Source organism: Sprattus sprattus (genome assembly GCF_963457725.1).
Source record: "Sprattus sprattus genome assembly, chromosome: 20".
Classification (NCBI taxonomy): domain Eukaryota; kingdom Metazoa; phylum Chordata; class Actinopteri; order Clupeiformes; family Clupeidae; genus Sprattus; species Sprattus sprattus.
Window position 1 is genome coordinate 20,960,033 of NC_137918.1, and position 19,284 is coordinate 20,979,316.

The 19,284-nt window shown below is 41.5% G+C and overlaps 1 protein-coding gene across 1 annotated transcript; it reads right to left on the reverse strand.

The window, feature by feature from the left end:
* Nucleotides 1-1,192: 1,192 nt before the first annotated feature.
* On the reverse strand, nt 1,193-8,461 carry gucy1a1 (guanylate cyclase 1 soluble subunit alpha 1; the record flags this gene model as incomplete). The annotated part of the gene is made up of 8 exons (XM_080858840.1): nt 1,193-1,370; nt 1,799-1,953; nt 2,877-3,020; nt 5,103-5,588; nt 6,583-7,289; nt 7,379-7,473; nt 7,939-8,000; nt 8,228-8,461. 8 exons carry the CDS (start codon nt 8,459-8,461, stop codon nt 1,193-1,195), a joined length of 2,061 nt encoding a protein of 686 aa, XP_080714966.1.
* Between the last annotated feature and the right edge of the window lie 10,823 nt (nt 8,462-19,284).

A 19,284-nucleotide genomic window follows, 5' to 3' on the forward strand; every position in this document is an offset into this window, starting at 1 on the left:
TTAATCAACCATTTTAATGTAATCATGTTTTTATTTGCAAGCCAGTAAGCTTTATAAAGTATAGATATAAATCACAGATTCCTTCTCCATATTATTTAGGCCTATGTGGTTTATACTCTAGATTAATATCATGGATCCTGGGTTGTGGTATTTGGCTCTATGTACAGTACATGTAGACATTGCAATACACAAGTTATTGACATATTCAGTCAAATTGACATTTTCTTGGTCTTTTCGTGGATTTACACACCATATGAGTTGTTAGCTGAAATTAATGGTCTCAATTTGAAGTCCCAAAATCTGTCTAAACTGTTTAAACTGTGCATAATATACCCCCCCCCCCCCCCCCCCCCCCCCCCACCTTGCACATCAGATGGCCTCTGCATCTCCATGGTCTCTAGGCTATCCAGTCCCAAACCGTGTCCCGTTTAGAGCAGAAAATGCAACAATGCATTGCAAACTGTTTGAACTCATTATGCAGGGATTATAGTTGCCATCCGACTTAGATGAAATCACGATGGGTTGGCTGACAATACAATAGGCCAATAGGCTCTGGTTAAAGCCTTTGTTAAAGCCACCTCTTATGATCTGTATTGGTTATCTATCTATGTCATTTGTAGGCACACTTTTTAGGTCTGTAATTAAACAATAAAGCAATGTTCAAATATGACTCAGTTCTCCTGTTTCACAATAGTAGAGGTTTGTACTTTTCTCTGTCATTGACAGAAGTGATGTCGAGAAGCCTCAGCTGCTGAAGAATGTGGCTTTAGTGCCATGTGCACAAGGGTAAAAAGAAACACCACCATTTCAGTAGTCATATATTTATTACAGCTCAGTTGAAATACAAAATGTCAAAGTCATGAATGGTTTCATTTTGGAACAATCGCATTATGCAAATCCATTATGGTCTAGCTAAAATGCGGAGCTGTTACTGCTATAGCCTCATATTAATCCACTGTGTGCTATAAAAAGAAGTGTCTATAATCTAATTATTACTACATATTTAGTTGCAAGGTAAATGAAACAGTGCACTGTGAAAAAAAAGAGCAAGTCATTTTTGACAATCTTAGGTAATGCTATTGCTGGAATGGCTGCTATATCTGCATCAATGGGATGTGAATGGCGAATACACAGCTTCTGGCACCAGCACAGTGTTCTGAGTTTCCGTCGTTCCCAATACTGTTTATGTGTGTTACACGATAGTGTCTGAACGGCCAGCCAGCGGCCCGTCCGTGTTCGAGTCGCTGCTGCTCCTTTGATCGAAAGCCTCGAGGAAGTAACAAACACCAGGAATCTCGGAGGGGAAGTTGGGCGGAAGCTCCTCTCTGCTCCGTGGTATGAACGTGAACTCTGGCCGATCTTTTAACAACCTGGAGAGGAAGAGCACATGTGCAGTGTGTTCACTCTTCAGTGTTAAACATCTCCACTCTCAGAGTTAAGTGCAGTTAGAAGAGAAATATTGTGTTACTCAATGACATGATTACTATCAGTGGTCAAAACCTTACTGTGGGACAAGAACAGCACCTATGAGGAACAGAGTTTCAGAAATCAAAGAACACATGAACCAAGAGCTTTGCAAAAAACGGTCCCTGTGAACATAAACATATTTTTTTAGTTTTTCTGCAGTTTAGATAGATAGATAGATAGATAGATAGATGGATACTTTATTGATCTAGAGGGAAATGAAGGTCATCCAGTAGCTTATACACTTAACTCACAAACATACACACATGAATCACAATGGTGTGCAATCATGTTGGTGTGCATTTAAAGGAATATTTTAGAGACTTTACCACACCTGTATGTGGTTGGACTGAGGTTTATCCTCCGCGTCTGGCTGCAAGACTCAAATTTGTTTGCAAGAGTCACATTGTTACCAAACAGGCAGTAGCGAGGCATTTGTACACCAACCACACCAGCCAAGACAGATCCTGAATGGATGCCAATGCGCATCTGATGAGAAAAACACAAGACACTGCTCAGAGCTTTGATCACACTTCTCTCTCCTCCTAGAAAACACATTGATATTCCAATGATCACATTACTGGATACCAGAATATGTTTGCAAACTGTACAAATAAATTGTATTCCATGAGCCGGACAGTATTACCTAGGGCAATGTTCTTTTTTATACCAGTGTTTGTGTCTTTTGCTTTTATGGTAACAAAGATAAAAATACACATTTTCACAAGCGTACACCCAATCTCCCCCGAGCTATTTGGCCAAGGAACACATATTTCCCAAAATATTTTTAATAAATTGCATTAGCATTTACAAAAACACATTTCAGGCTCTTTACTCTTTCCAGCCATCTGATATCACAGTAGAGAAACATGACTAATGTAAAACAATGTATTCATTATTTATTAGTAATGATATAATCACTCCCTTTCCCAACACATCATGAGAACCTGCTATCAGGATCAACAGCCTGTTCATTTCAGACCCTGCTGTTCCTGCCAAGTCTGGGTTTGTAGCATTTCTGAGGAGTCTGTTGTGGATCTCATTACAAATGCAATCATCTAAGCTCTCTTGACCATGTTGGCCACATTGTTAATAGGGAATTTTAAATGTCACCAGCTGGATGTCTTTCTTGAGCTCTTGAGGTAAGACGACTCCACCATAGGACTGGATGATACACATTGTAATGCTGTAAACATGACATTAACCCTGGTTTCACAACTGGTTCTGAGGAATATGTGTCCCCTTGATAAGACAACACTGGCCTGCCCGGGAGCTTGCAGTCAAATTGCAGACAAATTTGCCCATCAAACTCCTTTCATATTCAAATTGAATACCCCTCTGAGGACATGAGCTTAGGGCCGCACTTTTAGCAGTGGAAAAAGGACACTGAACGACCAGTGAGCATGACTGACCCTAATGACATCTCCTGTGGGGGTTGTGACTTCATCTGAGAGTTCCATCATCTTCAGAGCCATAAGAGCAATCTGAACGGCATGGGTCTCACTCTCCTTATGCAAGCCGCCGGCCACGCAGTACGCATCTCCAATGGTCTCCACCTGTAAAACCCCAGAAAGAAAGACATTTCACAGCTCTGAAGTGGTCATACAATATGTTCTGCCCGTCTGAAACCAAAACAATGGACAACAACAGAACAGCACACTCTTTTTGTTGCAAATTGATGTTCTGATTAATCCAGAGGGGTTTATCATACAAAAATTATTTGATAATTATAATTATCTATAATAGTTATAATTATCTGATCATTTTGGTTCAAATGACACCATGAACATTGGTGCGATATTACCATTGATTTACTGGAGATCACCTTAATTACATGTGTAAACACTATTCTTGACGGAGATAATTACCAAACACTGATAATGACTTTAGAATATATGTATCAAGTGCCTTGAATTAAAAGTAACCTTATATGCTTTTCTTTTAACAGAAACATGTCTTTTCTTTGTTCCTGTTTATGTGTCACTTTGATTTACTGGCGCCACTTATTGTTTTCTCGACCCTGAGATAATACAAGAAGCTCGGATGAGAACCTTGTTGTGACTATGATGTTAAACACTTACGGCATCAGCATTAGATAAATCTAAGTATATAAACCTTGTGGTTTGTGAGTGAAATTGCTTCCCTCGTGCTGTGAGTGAGCCCGATTGCAATTGTTCTTTTTTGTCTAATAAATATACGTATATGCAGCTCCGGAGTCCTGAGCTAACTAGGGTGAATTTTCTCCTAACAATTCTTGAAATGTGTAAGAATTCAATTAAAATTGTAAATTACATTACAAAAAAAGCACTGTACTCTGTGCAAAATGAGTTTATTAAAAACCCTCGTGCTGAGGAAAAGTGATGATGTACCAAAGGCTTACTACATTTCTCTTGCACTTATTAGAGATGTATTTACTTTCCATTGGGTTGAGAAGAGCACCTGACAGTTGTCTGGTTAAGATGAAGTGAGATCTATTTTAGGCCAGAGACGTCCTGGAGAATGTACACAAAGCAGGGTCCTAAACTAAACTCTGACTTCACCGTGCTTTACGAGAGCTCTCGTCTCTCATGTGTTTGGGATGTTTCACTTAAGAGACACAGTGATTACATTAGCCAGCCTCCTGGCAGAACACAAGCAGCTTTTGCTCAAAATCCACACAAAATGACGGATAGTCTTCTAAGCTTTTAACACATGGGCTAAGATAACGTTAAAGGAAAGAGAACCTGAAGTCTTTTTTTTTTTTCACTTGAAGTTTTTGGAACAGAGTTTTTTCCCTACAGCGTGAACTCAGATGCCTTCATTGGAGCGTTCATTAGAGGCTTTCATCAAAAGCAGTTACCACCCACTAGGACAGACCATCAGTTTTGTTTCCATTTCAAATTTAACATGGTTCAGTTCTCATGATCTCTACTGAGCTGAGATATGCATTGCTCAACTTAACTTACTAATTGACAATATATTATAATTTCCCAGTAAAAATTAAGAAAAAACATTTTCCTTTTTTCCTTGTCAACATGTGTTTGGTTTGGTCCTTCTAAAAATCACTTAACTGGACAGCCTTGTAACGGTGACTAAGGAAGCTACACTGATTAGCCCAAGTTTAAAGCTAAGTGGACTAATTTCCTTTCGCACAGCAGTGATCCATCGCAGAACACAAACACACACACAAACACACACAAACACACACACACACACACACACACACACACACACACACACACACACACACACACACACACACACACACACACACGCACACACAATCTCAGCTGGCATATGAAACTAAAAACTCCCCTCACTAAAGTGTTGTAAGGCCGAAGGGAAGACTGAATGGTTGATTCTGCTGGATTCTGCTGGACTTGGGTGGATAATGATGAGGCTATCTAGGGAATAATCACTGAACATGCATGCAAGTTTTCTTGATCAACTTGCCTCTTCCCAACAGAATTAATTAGATTTCCGCAATATATTCTTAATATATTTTTACATTTTTTTTTACATTAAAGCAAATTGTACCACCTTGTTACAAATGCATGGTTGGAACAGGTGTCTTAGAGCACACTGTGTACATGCCATTTCACTACCATCAGTGACCATAGCCAGCCAATGTCCAGTGTGCTGCCTTGACAGGGACCTACCTTATATACATCCAGCTCGCCACAGTGGTGGTCAAAGCGTGTGTACAGCTCCCCTAACATGGCGACCACCTGCATGGGTGTGCAGCGTGAGCATATGGCAGTGAAGCCCACGATGTCGGAGAACAGCATGGTGACGTTGTCGAACTTCTTGGCTGGGACTGGCAGGCCCTGCCACAGCCGCTGTGCCACATTCCCAGGGAAGATGGTGGAGAGCAGCTCGACGGTGCGCCTCTTCTCCTCCTCCAGTGCCTGGTGCGCCAGCTCCAGAGCAGCCATGGCCTTGCCCAGACGCTTCTTCAGGCCATCCTGGGCCTTGGTCTGCTCGCCCACCAGCACCACGTCACGCAGGGCATTGTGGATGGGGATGTCGGACAGGTACAGGCCGTGGCCCATCAGCTCGTCCAGCTTGTCGACGCACGGAGAGCCCAGGAAGAGGATGGCATTCATCTCAGACATGAAAATCATCTGGCCCTTCAGATCCATAAGCTAGAGGGGCAAATGGGGGACAAGACAAAAAAAGAAAACATGTTGGACTGCATGACAGATACACATTATGTGCTAGAATGCTAGAAAAGTCTGGACTGACAAACTTTCTTGTATGTTGAGGGGCACTGTGGCGTAACCAGTAACATTTGGGCTTGATGCCCATGGAGGACACAGGTTCAATTCTGGTCTGATGTCATTTCTCCTGTCCACTCCCCCCCTCTTCGCCCTCTCATTTCCTGTCCCACTCTTCACTAAAAACTATTGATTATAGTTTAAAGATATAAATAAATCTAAAATACCAAAAAAAGTTCTTGTATGTAAGAGTATCGTTCGAGGAAGAGAGGCCCATTGCACTTTGCTCTATCCAGCTGCAGCCTCTATGGTTGCTTCAGCCTCCATTTGGAGTTGATCCCGGACGACCTCACTGCCTTTTGTTATTAATAATAATTATGTAATTTGTGGTCCTTCCTATAGTCAACGCTGATTTCATAAGCATATGATCCATAAGCCGGGTTAAGCACGGATTACCCAAGGTGACATGAAAAACATGTACATATTGCAGACAATGTCAAACTTCCTCACTCTTAAATCTAATTTATCATTATATTTGCCTGAATCTGAGATTAAAATGAAATTAAAATGAAAGAAGTAAACTATTATTATTATTACTGTAAATAAGCTTTGTGTACATCGTTTTATCATTTCTGTATGCAAAGGTCAACATCAAACTCATTACAGCAGCCTTAAAAGGCTGAACTTCTTCCTGTGACATTTCCACCTCATATCTCATCACTGGCTTCCAGGCACAGAAATCCCTTTAATTAGCCAGGGATTCTGATTAACACTGAGACATGCTGTTTCTCTGAGAACCTCTCGTGGCAACCATCTGCCATTAAATCCAGACAACCTTTCATCCCTCGCTGTCTTTGATCCCCCAAATCGCTCGTGAGCCGGCACCAAAAAAGACACACACACACCCAGTACCAGTACATACCTTTGCAGGAGGCTCCACTGTCCACACCCCTGGCTTCATCCGCAAGATAAACATGGTGTTGAGCATGGTGAGGATCCCCTGAAAGGTGCAGCAGATGTCTGGGCTGACGATGGCGAAGTGATCTTCAAACCTCGCTCTCCTCATAGCGTCCCGGCGTGGAAGCCTGCGCCGGAGCCCGTCCCCGATCTGAACCATCCCCATGTCCTGGTCCACCATGACGTGGAAGGGGAAGGTGGCGTAGAGCAGCGAGAGCGAGATGTCTCCGCTGGACAGCGTCCGCATGGGGCTGGGGGTCAGGCTCTTGGCGTCCAGCATCACCACCGAGTAGAGCAGGTGGGGCTGTTGGCTGGCCTCCAGGGCGTTCTCCTTGGCACCAGGGTCCATCCTCACCTCCACTTCCATGCGGTAGAGCACCCCAGCGGCTGCCTTGATGATGCCTGGGAAGAAGAGCTCTGTGGTGGGGTGGGGATTGAAGTAGTAGACGGTGAGCAGCCCTGGGTCTTTATCCAAGCAGAGCACGGAGGCTTCATTGATGTGCCTCCTGGCCTCAGGGGTGGGGGGTGTGCTTTGCTTCAGAAGCACATTGAAGCTGTTCAGGAAGTCATGGAGGGCTCCCCCCACTACTCCTAAAATATGACCATCCTCCTCATAGCAGGCTCTGAATACCTCAATGCCCAAGGATAATCTCAACGTATCCATATCAATACCTGGAATTTTTGACAAAGAACGATATTGATAAAGTGTTTCTCAAAAGAATTACACAAATTCATGCTAAAAATGTGTCCTTTCAGGGTACCTGTTTTGACACAGAAGTTCTTCATGATATCCTCTAGGTGCTCTGGCTTTTCCAATCTCCTTTTTTGACAAAAATCAGTGTAAGAAACGCCCGGGCTGTAGACCAAAGAAAGACAAAAATCACGAACAACACCTTCAATGCATTACCAAATAGCTCAGACCACGCAACACAAGGACAACTTAACAAACCTGGCATAACGTCAAGAATTGCACATAAAAGGATATATTGACCACAGTGTTTGTTTTTCTCGTGGATTTATTTCACAATCTCTGAAAAAAATGTTCTTCAATTGGTTAGTGGGTTTATTAATAAAACAGAATAACGAACAAGCAAATGGCCTAAAGGTCTGCAAAGAATTGATATTTGATTTTCCACATGTTGTTAGATATACACTGACTACGGGCAAAATACTATAAACTGCTCTCATATACAAGGAATAAGAAGAAATTGTGGAATACGTATAGGGCATTCTATTGACAACTCATTATTTATGTATCTTATGTCCAAAACACAACAACCCATCAAAGGTGATACTGAAAATTAAAGGTTTCATAACTTACCAGGGCACATCTGACTTGTGTTGCTGTACCACTCTCATGAAAGCATTTTGTAATCTCTGTAACTGCAAATATCAATAAAACATGTTCAGTGTAGGTATGAATATTTAGTATATAATATGTATATTGTAATACATCCATATAGTTTCTCGAGAGGGTGACTGCTTTAAATTCTGACAGTGTTCCAAATACAAACAGATGGCATCATCTTCCATCAGAATCTGGATTAGAATGCATGTTCCAGATCAAAAATGATGAGTGAATAGTTCACATATAGCCTTGTGGTATTTACCTCCGGACATACTAATTTTCGAATGCTTTCTCCGAGTGTGTGAAGATTAACTTTACTCTTGCTTGTTTTCCGTGGAGGATGCATATGTCCATGCACATCTTTAGAAATGGGCACTTCGTTTGTGGAACGACCGCTTGAGCAATCCTCAAAATTCCGAGGCTCTTCATTTTTAACGATCATAGAGAACGGGCACTCTCCAGAAATTTTAAGTTCCTTTAATTTTGCGCAAAACATCCTTGGGTATTAGTCCTCTCTGCGCAAAAGGCAAACGATTATATGTACATAGTAAATCCGAAACCCTTGCCCTAAATGCAACTAACTCCATTCCCACATGGCAACATTCCCGAACTGAAGAAGCAAAATTATAGATCGTGGAAAAGGTATCGGACACCTGCGCTGTCCTTGTTATTTCAAACCATCAACAACTGAGCCGGCAGTACCTACAATATTCATAGTTATATTCCACCCAATCGTTGGCGTAAGTGGACTTTCCACCTGGCCAATCGATGTGCGAGGAGGCAGGGCTCTGTAAAAAATATACCCGATCTGTATGAAATGCCGTGTGCTCCGCGCGTGCAGCGAACCGTGAAAGAGTTGGATGTTGATTTGAGCGGAATGCTGTTACGCACGAAGAGGTTTGAGTGTTCAGCAAACTCATGGCTCTTAATGGTTATTCAAATATCATAGCTTACAACGAATGACTGAGGTAGATTTATTACATAGATGGTAAGTGCGTTAATTATAGTGTTGAGGATTTTACGAGACAAGTCACAAAACACTGGACCACACTATCACAGTCTGGAGGTAGATTTCACGTTCTTTGCTTCTGAAATTATGTAGCAAATCTATAACACGTACCCCTTCTGAAATGAAGCACGCTCCCAATCAGAGAATGCACTACATCTGTGTTGTCAAACACAAAGTTATGTAAGAGACCTCATTCCGCAAACGAGAGTGCACTAAATCCTGTCTTTGTTTTGCCATATTGCATTAATGACTCAATCAGCTGATAAACCACACACACAACTGAACCGATATTCAGAACATTCCTATGAGAAATATTTGATTGCAAGTCTTCTGTATATATGGTGCAGTGTTTACCTTAAACTAAATAATTTATAATCGATGGGGAACAACAATAACGGTGAAATATAGAAACAGCACATTTATTTAATATATACACATAAATGCAAACTATATATACTGATATGACATTTATATATATATATATATTTTCCTTCTACTTTTCTCAGGTGCACAGAGGAGCAAAACAAGCGCATTGATTTTTAAGAAAGTCGATATAGACCTGTGGTTGCGCAAACATGGTGGTATTGAATTCTTCATAAAACATCCTCCATTGTCGTCAACAAAAGAGTTTTGTGTGTGAAAACTCTGATTAGATTAAGTGACGAGAACAAATGGACTCCTCCACACCTGCTTATCATTAGGTTATGCTATCAAAATCTTGGGTAATTCTGCATTTTCAAAGCTAGTGGTTCTACTTAGAGGTTGTAATTGTGTGCTTTTTCAATCAGGAGTGAATATCTTTTAATTGTATTTTCCACATGTCAATGTTTGTTTCCAATGTATGACCATTTCTGTAGAATCTCATTGCTAAGAATCTCCACTGTAAGATGTCAGGTCCTGCTACCAACGCCAACATGGTAAATAAATGTTAAACATCTCCTCAAGGGTACTTCACCAAAATCAAGATTCTCAAATTCATGCTATCAATAACTAGCCAATCTATCTATCTTTTTGGCAATCTTTTTTTTTTTTTGTATCTTCCCAGGGATGGTGGAGGGCAGACATAAATTAATTTAGACTCATCAACAGTCTCCAATCGTTTCTTGTGAATATCCTAAATTGTCCAGTCCACACCTTTGGAATGGACAATGGTCTTTTGTACGTCTGAAATCTCCAGCCACATGTGACTTGAATGTTTGGTTGGTCGTAGGAAAACTCCAATGACTAATGATCAGTGATTCTTTACTGTATTTGTCAAGAGTTGTCACCAGCTACATTGCTTGGATTCCTGGCCCTCTTAAATCACTCTCTCTCTCCCTCTGTCTAGGTCCCTCACACACACACACACACACACACACACACACACACACACACACACACACACACACACACACACACACACACACACACACACACACACACACACACACACACACACACACACACACACACACACACACACACAAACACACAAACACACACACACACACACACACATACACACACAAAGCAATCATTCTGCTTGGATGGCCGGCAAGTAGTAAGCGCAATCCTTTGAAGCTCGTTTGATGCCACCATCTCCCCTGATCCACATCCACCCTAACCCCATCACTCTCACACTCCTTCTGCTGACAGACTTATTACTCTTAAACTACTCGAATCACCACTGCATGCTAAGAAGTAGAAGTATCATGTTGTGTAGTAATTTGCATGCCATCTTTGGAGCAATCAGAGCACTATTGCATTGTAGAGTTGAGAGTAATGACATAATACTCTATAATGTAGGTCAATGCACAAGGGCACCAAAGAGCATAGTATGGCGTAGTAGAGCGTGGCGTTACATAACTCTGGGTATATTAGCAGCCATTAAGCAATCAAATCAACCCCATGTATACACACATTACTAAATGAGTTTGATGCATGCTTGGTTAGCCCACAGTGTCTCTGATGTCAAACATCTTGACTGTCTGTTTTTTTACAATTTGTTATCTCAACTGCACTGTTTTGTCACACTGTTGTTTACCTTGTATGTCTGTCTGGTTTTTACTATTTGTTTTCTTAACTGCACTGTTTTGTCAAACTGTTGCTTATCTCTTTTTATTGTTATCATTTCTTTTAATTATTTATATTTGTATTATTATTTATTTATTTTATTTCCATATCTCTCTGTCATGCCATGCCAAGGGACAACGGATGGAAACTAGCTAACCTACCTAATTCCGGCGCATTTACATTTTCAGGGGCTTGTTTCTCAATGTGCACTGTCCCTTTTCAAATAAATGCATACATAAATAAATAAAAATAAATAGATGCCATAGTAATAGTGGCAGAAAAGTAGTGGAGCCAGCAGGTGACTAGTGATTAATAATGCATGATACACGATGGTGTCTGGAGACGCACTGCAGGCCAGAACCTCTAGTTTGGTCCTAAATTGTTCTCTGCTAAAACACTCCATAATTCAGAGGGTCTTGGAGTTGACTTGTAATTCATGGGCAGAAGGCACTATTCTGAGCCATGGTAACCGAGAGCTCAAGCTCTGAATGCATTTCAGCTCAGGGGGTGAGTCGCTGGGCAGGGCTTGGCCCTGGCAAAGTGGTGCTCCGCTCATAGGGATCGGTAGCGCTGTAGAACTCAGTGACCACAAAAGCCTTCACTTTTATTCTCATGTTTCTTTTTTCTTTACAGTGCAGCAAACAGAGAGAGAGAGAGAGAGAGAGCGAGAGAGAGAGAGAGAGAGAGAGAGCGAGAGAGAGCGAGAGAGAGAGAGAGAGAGAGAGATGTTTTTCTCTTCTCTTTTTCTGACCCTTCTGAGTATTTTGTCCTTAGCATGGTTCCTATTAGCTCAGTGCTTGCACTGATAATGAGCCTCTACAGCAGCAGAACTGAAGAGGATATATTCCTGCCAGCTCAGATGGACTGGTGTCTGTGTGTATGTGTGTGTGTGTGTGTGTGTGTGTGTGTGTGTGTGTGTGTGTGTGTGTGTGTGTATGTGTGTGTGTGTGTGTGTGTGTGCGTGTGTGTGTGTGTGTGTGTGTGTGTGTATGTGTCTGTGTCTGTGTCTGTGTGTATGTGTATGTGTATGTGTATGTGTGTGTGTGTATGTGTGTTGGGGGGTTGTGGGGTGCTGTGTGTGTGTGTGTGTGTGTGTGTGTGTGTGTGTGTGTGTGTGTGTGTGTGTGTGTGTGTGTGTGTGTGTGTGTTCGTGTGTGTGTGTGTGTGTGTGTGTGTGTGTTGGGTGCTGTGCTGCTCAGAGATGAATTGTCAGTTGTTAAGCACAAAAAGGGAACACACTTTTAACAAACTAACAAATTATGACATGGGAACATACTGGCAGGTTGTTGTCAAGGTTGTTTGTTACTTAGTGCATGAAGCTATTGGATACGGATGCTTCAGTTATGGATGCTGTTGTTGTTTACATCGAGGAACGCAGACATGTTTATTAAGGGTCATCACATCATGTGCACAGGCCATGCATTGCCTGGAGTGTGTCTGTGTGTGTATGGGAAGAGGATCAGCACCTCCTACTGCCATAGCAACACACCATCAGAGAGGAGAAGTGATTAGCGTTGTTCAGTACACGTGCATTATTATTATTAGAAATATCCACGGCAGACCATAGTCGTGTCGCATTTCAAAGTCCCTATATTTCACTGCAAAGTCCCTATATTATTATATGACTATATAACTATATTTCACTGCAAAGTTCCTATATTATTAAGATTATATAAGATAAGATAAACTTGTATTAAATGTAGGTGTCTTAGCAGCAAGAAGAGGACAACAAGAATGGGCATCAAAACATACACATAAAAAAAAAAAATAGTCCAGCTTCCTCCTCGTTCTATCCTCACCAATTGCCTCCAGACCAAACATTTTGAAGGATAATGGCCTTTTTCTCTTTTTATTCACAGTGATCGATTTTCCAAACACCCATTTAATTACATGTGTAATATTGAGTTTTATTAAAGTGGTATTATAAAAGTTTGAAGCTACAATGGTTAAGTGGGGGGGAAATCCACAGATACCTTGTCACTGTGAACTATTGGCAAGTGAATTGCAGGACTTGGCATGAGATGATGGTGAGTGGCTCTTCAGCATCCTCACGTAAACACAACAAACACATTTTATGGCTTAAATAATGCACAGGTTGGGAGTTAGGGACCTTTCAAAGCCCTCTCCTGCTTCTATTCCAGGGTTAGCCTAACCACACCAGCTTAGGGTGCCAGAGGAGTGCGGTGTGCCAGATTTTTAATGGCTGGCCTGTTTTCCCTTATTGCGATCTTCTTTTAAAGTTACAGCAGATATGATTAATTCAGTGTTTTAATTATAAAGTAATGCAACAGTGCAAGCCTCGTCTCCGCATGTGAGCAGTCTAGGGCGTGAAACTCTCTGCCTCTGACCATTGCCTTCACCAGCACTCTTGGCATACACACAACTTTCCATCGTAACTGCTTGTGGAGTAGGAGTGGTTAAAGTTGCAATCAGTAAAATAAGCAGTTCTCCGTAATGTACTCCATAGGACCTCCTCCCTTCTCTTCAGTGTGCTGTGCACAGACAAAACGAATAGCAGACAGGGAGGTCCATCTTTCTGAAGGTTCAAATCCTGTGTCAGGAATTACAAGAGTGGGGACCCAAATGCACAACACAGGAGACAAAGTAAACCAAAAGGGAGGCACAGAGACAAGCCTTGGCCTCAGCAACTAGCAAGGTGCCAACCCAACACTACAGACTGGCCAGCAGGGCGGCCTTAAGGCTGGACTCACACGCACGCATTGGAATGCGTTTAGCCGTCAAGGTTGACGGATTCCCGATCACTTTGAATGGGGATCCGTCGCCCTTAACGGATCAACGCATTCTGACTGAACCGTGTGAGCGCAGCGTAACATGCTGATTGATTAACACAGCTGAAACATCCTGATTGATTAACACAGCTGAACCATCCTGATTGATCAACACAGCTGAACCATCCTGATTGGTCAACACAGCTGAACCATCCTGATTGATAAACACAGCTGAACAATCCTGATTGTTTAACACAGCTGAACCATCCTGATTGATTAATACAGCTGAAACATCCTGATTGATTAACACAGCTGAACCATCCTGATTGATCAACACAGCTGAACCATCCTGATTGATTAATACAGCTGAACCATCCTGATTGATTAATACAGCTGAACAATCCTGATTGATTAACACAGCTGAACCATCCTGATTGATTTATACAGCTGAAACATCCTGATTGATTAACACAGCTGAACCATCCTGATTGATCAACACAGCTGAACCATCCTGATTGATCAACACAGCTGAACCATCCTGATTGATCAACACAGCTGAACCATCCTGATTGATCAACACAGCTGAACCATCCTGATTGATAAATACAGCTGAACAATCCTGATTGATTTACACAGCTGAACCATCCTGATTGATCAACACAGCTGAACCATCCTGATTGGTCAACACAGCTGAACCATCCTGATTGATAAACACAGCTGAACCATCCTGATTGATTAATACAGCTGAACAATCCTGATTGATTAACACAGCTGAACCATCCTGATTGATTAATACAGCTGAAACATCCTGATTGATTAACACAGCTGAACCATCCTGATTGATCAACACAGCTGAACCATCCTGATTGATCAACACAGCTGAACCATCCTGATTGATAAACACAGCTGAAACATCCTGATTGGTCAACACAGCTGAACCATCCTGATTGATAAACACAGCTGAACCATCCTGATTGATTACTACAGCTGAACCATCCTGATTGATTAATACAGCTGAACCATCCTGATTGATTAATACAGCTGAACAATCCTGATTGATTAACACAGCTGAACCATCCTGATTGATTAATACAGCTGAAACATCCTGATTGATTAACACAGCTGAACCATCCTGATTGATCAACACAGCTGAACCATCCTGATTGATATACACAGCTGAACCATCCTGATTGATAAACACAGCTGAACCATCCTGATTGATTAATACAGCTGAACCATCCTGATTTATTAATACAGCTGAACAATCCTGATTGATTAAAACAGCTGAACCATCCTGATTGATCAACACAGCTGAACCATCCTGATTGATCAACACAGCTGAACCATCCTGATTGATAAACACAGCTGAACCATCCTGATTGATAAATACAGCTGAACCATCCTGATTGATTAATACAGCTGAACCATCCTGATTGATTAACACAGCTGAACTATCCTGATTGATTAACACAGCTGAACCATCCTGATTGATTAATACAGCTGAACCATCCTGATTGATTAAGACAGCTGAACCATTCTGATTGATTAACACAGCTGAACCATCCAGATGACTAACACAGCTGAACCATCCTGATCGATTAACACAGCTGAAACATCCTGATCGATTAACACAGCTGAAACATCCTGATTGATAAACACAGCTGAACCAACCTGGTTGATTAACACAGCTGAACCATCCTGATTGATAAACACAGCTGAACCATCCTGATTGATTAACACAGCTGAACCATCCTGATTGATTAATACAGCTGAACCATCCTGATTGATTAAGACAGCTGAACCATCCTGATTGATTAACACAGCTGAACCATCCTGATTGATTAACACAGCTGAACCATCCTGATTGATTAACACAGCTGAACCATCCTGATTGATTAACACAGCTGAACCATCCTGATTGATTAACACAGCTGAACCATGTTGACATTTTGAATTACTGATTGAGCCCAAGACAATCCAAGAGAATCCCAGTTATTTACCAGGGCATCTTGTGCATTTTGTAATAGGTATTGAACTTTGAAAGAATGAGATAACCCACAAGGAATACGTTTTTGGGACAAGAGCCTGATATTTGAGAGAGTGATGCTGCAAAGGCACCATCTGTTTCTCATCTCAGGGGATTGTGAGGATCCCACCGCGATGAAATGAGATCTTAGCACTCAAATGAAAAATATAAATCAAGGACTTAAAGCTCGGCAGTGATAAGGTGGTTTCTGTTCGGCTGAGATACGAGCGAAGTCGCTCCACATCATGTTTTATTTTCTCTGGCTGAGTATACTACACTCAACAGAGAGTAGAGCAGCTGTGCGTTTGATCATCCTTGCACATTAGCAAGACTCCCATCCATCAGTTACACAAATTAGTGTAATCCTGAGGTTTACTTCACTGGACATTTCAGCCTCTGAGGCAACTTGCGAGTTCTGCCTTCTGTGCTTTCATTTGTTAAGGGTTGGCTCTGTGGCAGATTGCTCTCTTGCTCAGCCCTCGACACGGAGTCCCAATAAGGCACAACGCTTTTAAACCTAGGAGGAGGAAATTTATCACCATTACGTCTCCCCTACACAAAGCCAGTTCTTCTCTTATTTATACAAGCTGCCTCGCAAGTGCACATTTCAGGTCTTAAAAGGTATCTCAGATAAACAATGGTAGTTCCCACGGTTGTCTGCAACATAACCTTTTAATTCTCTTGCGATTTCCACATTAGCACCCCTACTACCTTTGCACAGGCAACTGAATGCCGCTGATAGCAACCTGGAATTATGCACTTTAAGAAGGCGGATAAGAAAATTATTGTTAATTTATGTCTTTGTGTGCACAGCTGTCCCCAGAAGCACACATCAAGGGAATGTTTGTCCAGCGATTTGTAGGGCAGCATCTGGCAGTGACCTACAGTCGACAGGGAGAGGAGGATTTTTTTCTCTTTTCCCCCTCAGGGAATTCCTATTTAGAGTCCAGGTCTCTTGTGAGCTGAAGAGGAGAACAAAAGCACAGAGGAATCACTTCAGAAGATGCATTAAGCCTCTATGAAGGTGGCTCCATCAGATATCAAAGTACCTACGGGTTCAAAGGTCTGCTTCAGCAAGAGTCTAAGGAGGTTACAAGCAGACACTGTTTCTCTCGACTGAAAAATGGTTACACTTTCAAATGCACAAATTCATGGTTTCATATAAATTCTGAGCCCAGCACCTAATGATTTGATTTATTATAACCCTACAATCATGATTTAATAAGATCATGATTCTTCCACACTTTGGATTTGTATGATACATTAGCATTTCCGCTTATTTTTCGCTTGACTTAAAAATGTGTGGGCATCAAAACACCAAGCCGCAATAAAAAAAATCATAAAACCCAGACAACTACTATTAAACTCTAAACGATCGTTGTGATTTGGAACAGATCTGCTTAGTGGTTAGATTGAAAAAAAGATAAAAACAAACAATATTTGTTCTTATCAAGGTTCTCATCCTTAACATGTGTCAGATGTGGAGTCTGAGGGAAAAAAGCAAGCATTGCCAGTCAGACCACTTGCATGGGGTAGAGGGTGCTTCACATGATAGCCTCCCTACATGACAGGTCACAGTATAATCGACATAGGTGGAGAGTGAAGATGCTGCTGATGTCATTCTGCAATAGAAAAGGCTTGAAGTTGTTGTTGGGAGTACAGCAGAAGTTGACTAGCTCTGTTTATAATGAGCCTCCCCCTGCGAGGCAGAAACTGTGAGGTATTGTTAGGTGCGACTGTAGTCATTGGCGTTGGCATTTTGTCTGCCAAGAGGAGTGTTGATATTCTAGTCAATCCCTCAGCATCCATCTCCATCTGGTTAGTGTGCAGTATTGTGACGGGCCAATTCTCAGTGGTTTAAGGGAATTACCATACGCAAATATCAGATCTTCTGCTGTCCTCATTGTATTTCAGAGAGGAGAGGTTTCATTTAATTACAGTCAATGTACGTGTGTCTGAATACAGTAAATATGTGCAGGCAGTGCTTTAAAGCTGAAGCTGTGGAATGAGAGAGAGTCTTAAATATTAATGTCTCATAATTCTACTCATATGTTTCTTAGAATTAGAAGCAGGGTTAATCATATCTGTGTGTTCCAGAGTTGTGCCTTTTCTGTGTGTGTGTCTCAACGCTCCTCAGTGATAGGGATTGGGGTGTTTTGGTTATGTCTTGAAGGCCATAGGGCCACTCTGTACCCAGTGTGAGCCACATGTTTTGAGCTCTATGTGGAACACTCCTTTCCTATCACTGATTCAATACTTTAAAGCCAGCTTTGTTCCCTGGCTAGTTAGAGACACAAGAGACGCTTGAGCAGCTGCATGTGAATCTTGCCTCACTCCGACTGCAGCAGCAGAATAAAACCTGTATTCTGATTGAGCACCGTCTCCCTGACTGAGGACTCCATTCCTGTGGTATAAAATACTATCAGGAGTGGAATAAATGAGGCACATAGCAAGGCTCCAGGAAAAAAGCTTTTGATAAATTGGCAACATTAAAACCAAATGCAGCCCCACCATTTAAGCACTAAGTATGCTGCAAAATCCCATGTTTCCGCAATAATTATCGTTTATGGTTTTCTATTTCAGTGACAAAGACCAGTCCGGCATCCTTGGCAGTCAACAATACGGATGTCAAAGCATGCTATAACAGATATTAACCAGTGACAAGACTCAAAGGCTGCACAACTCATAATGCATACAAGAGCATAACCCTAAGATGCAACACTTCCTCTTTTGAAGTGTGCCTGTGCTTGTTACATTTCGCAGCTGCTCCACTAAAACCTGCAGTCATCAGGAATGCACAGGAATAGCTATGCTAGAGCGACCTTGCCCTCAATTATCCATTAGAGTTATTAAACACAATGTTTCTGTTTGCAAGTTTAGCGCAAGTTGTCTCAATTTACTCCATGCAGACAGCCTTGTCATTCCCACCCGTACAATCCATATCAACATTAGGCATAGTGCTGAATGAGAAATTTCCCATTCTCACTCCCTTTCAAAGACAGTACTTCTGGCTCTTATACTCTGCTGGAAGTTTTCTTCGATTTTCTCCATTAGTGTACCCTCAACAGTCGTCTAATCAGTACCCATGAATTTGAATTGATCATTTTATAAGTCGCTTCGGATAAAAGTGGCTTTTGACTTGCGCCTAAAGCGAAACCCTTAATTGTAGCTTACATTCTTTAGAATATTTCCTGTTAAGCTGCATTGTAAACCATTCACATCTGACTCAAGATGAAGTGAGGCCTTATCCATTCTGTGTATCTCACTAGTGCTTTGGCTACACAATCACATATCAGGCCTTACCTCATGTACTAGATAAGATAAATGAGCTGTGAGTTGCCAGAGAGTAAGTAAAATAAGGTCATTGAATGTTTGTTATTGTATCCATACATGAAGTGATCAGGCCCTGTCAAGTTTTCCACATTTTGTTATGGTTCATACTCATCTTAAAATGGATTTGATTATTTTTTCAATCGACACAAAATACTGACAATGAGTTTAAA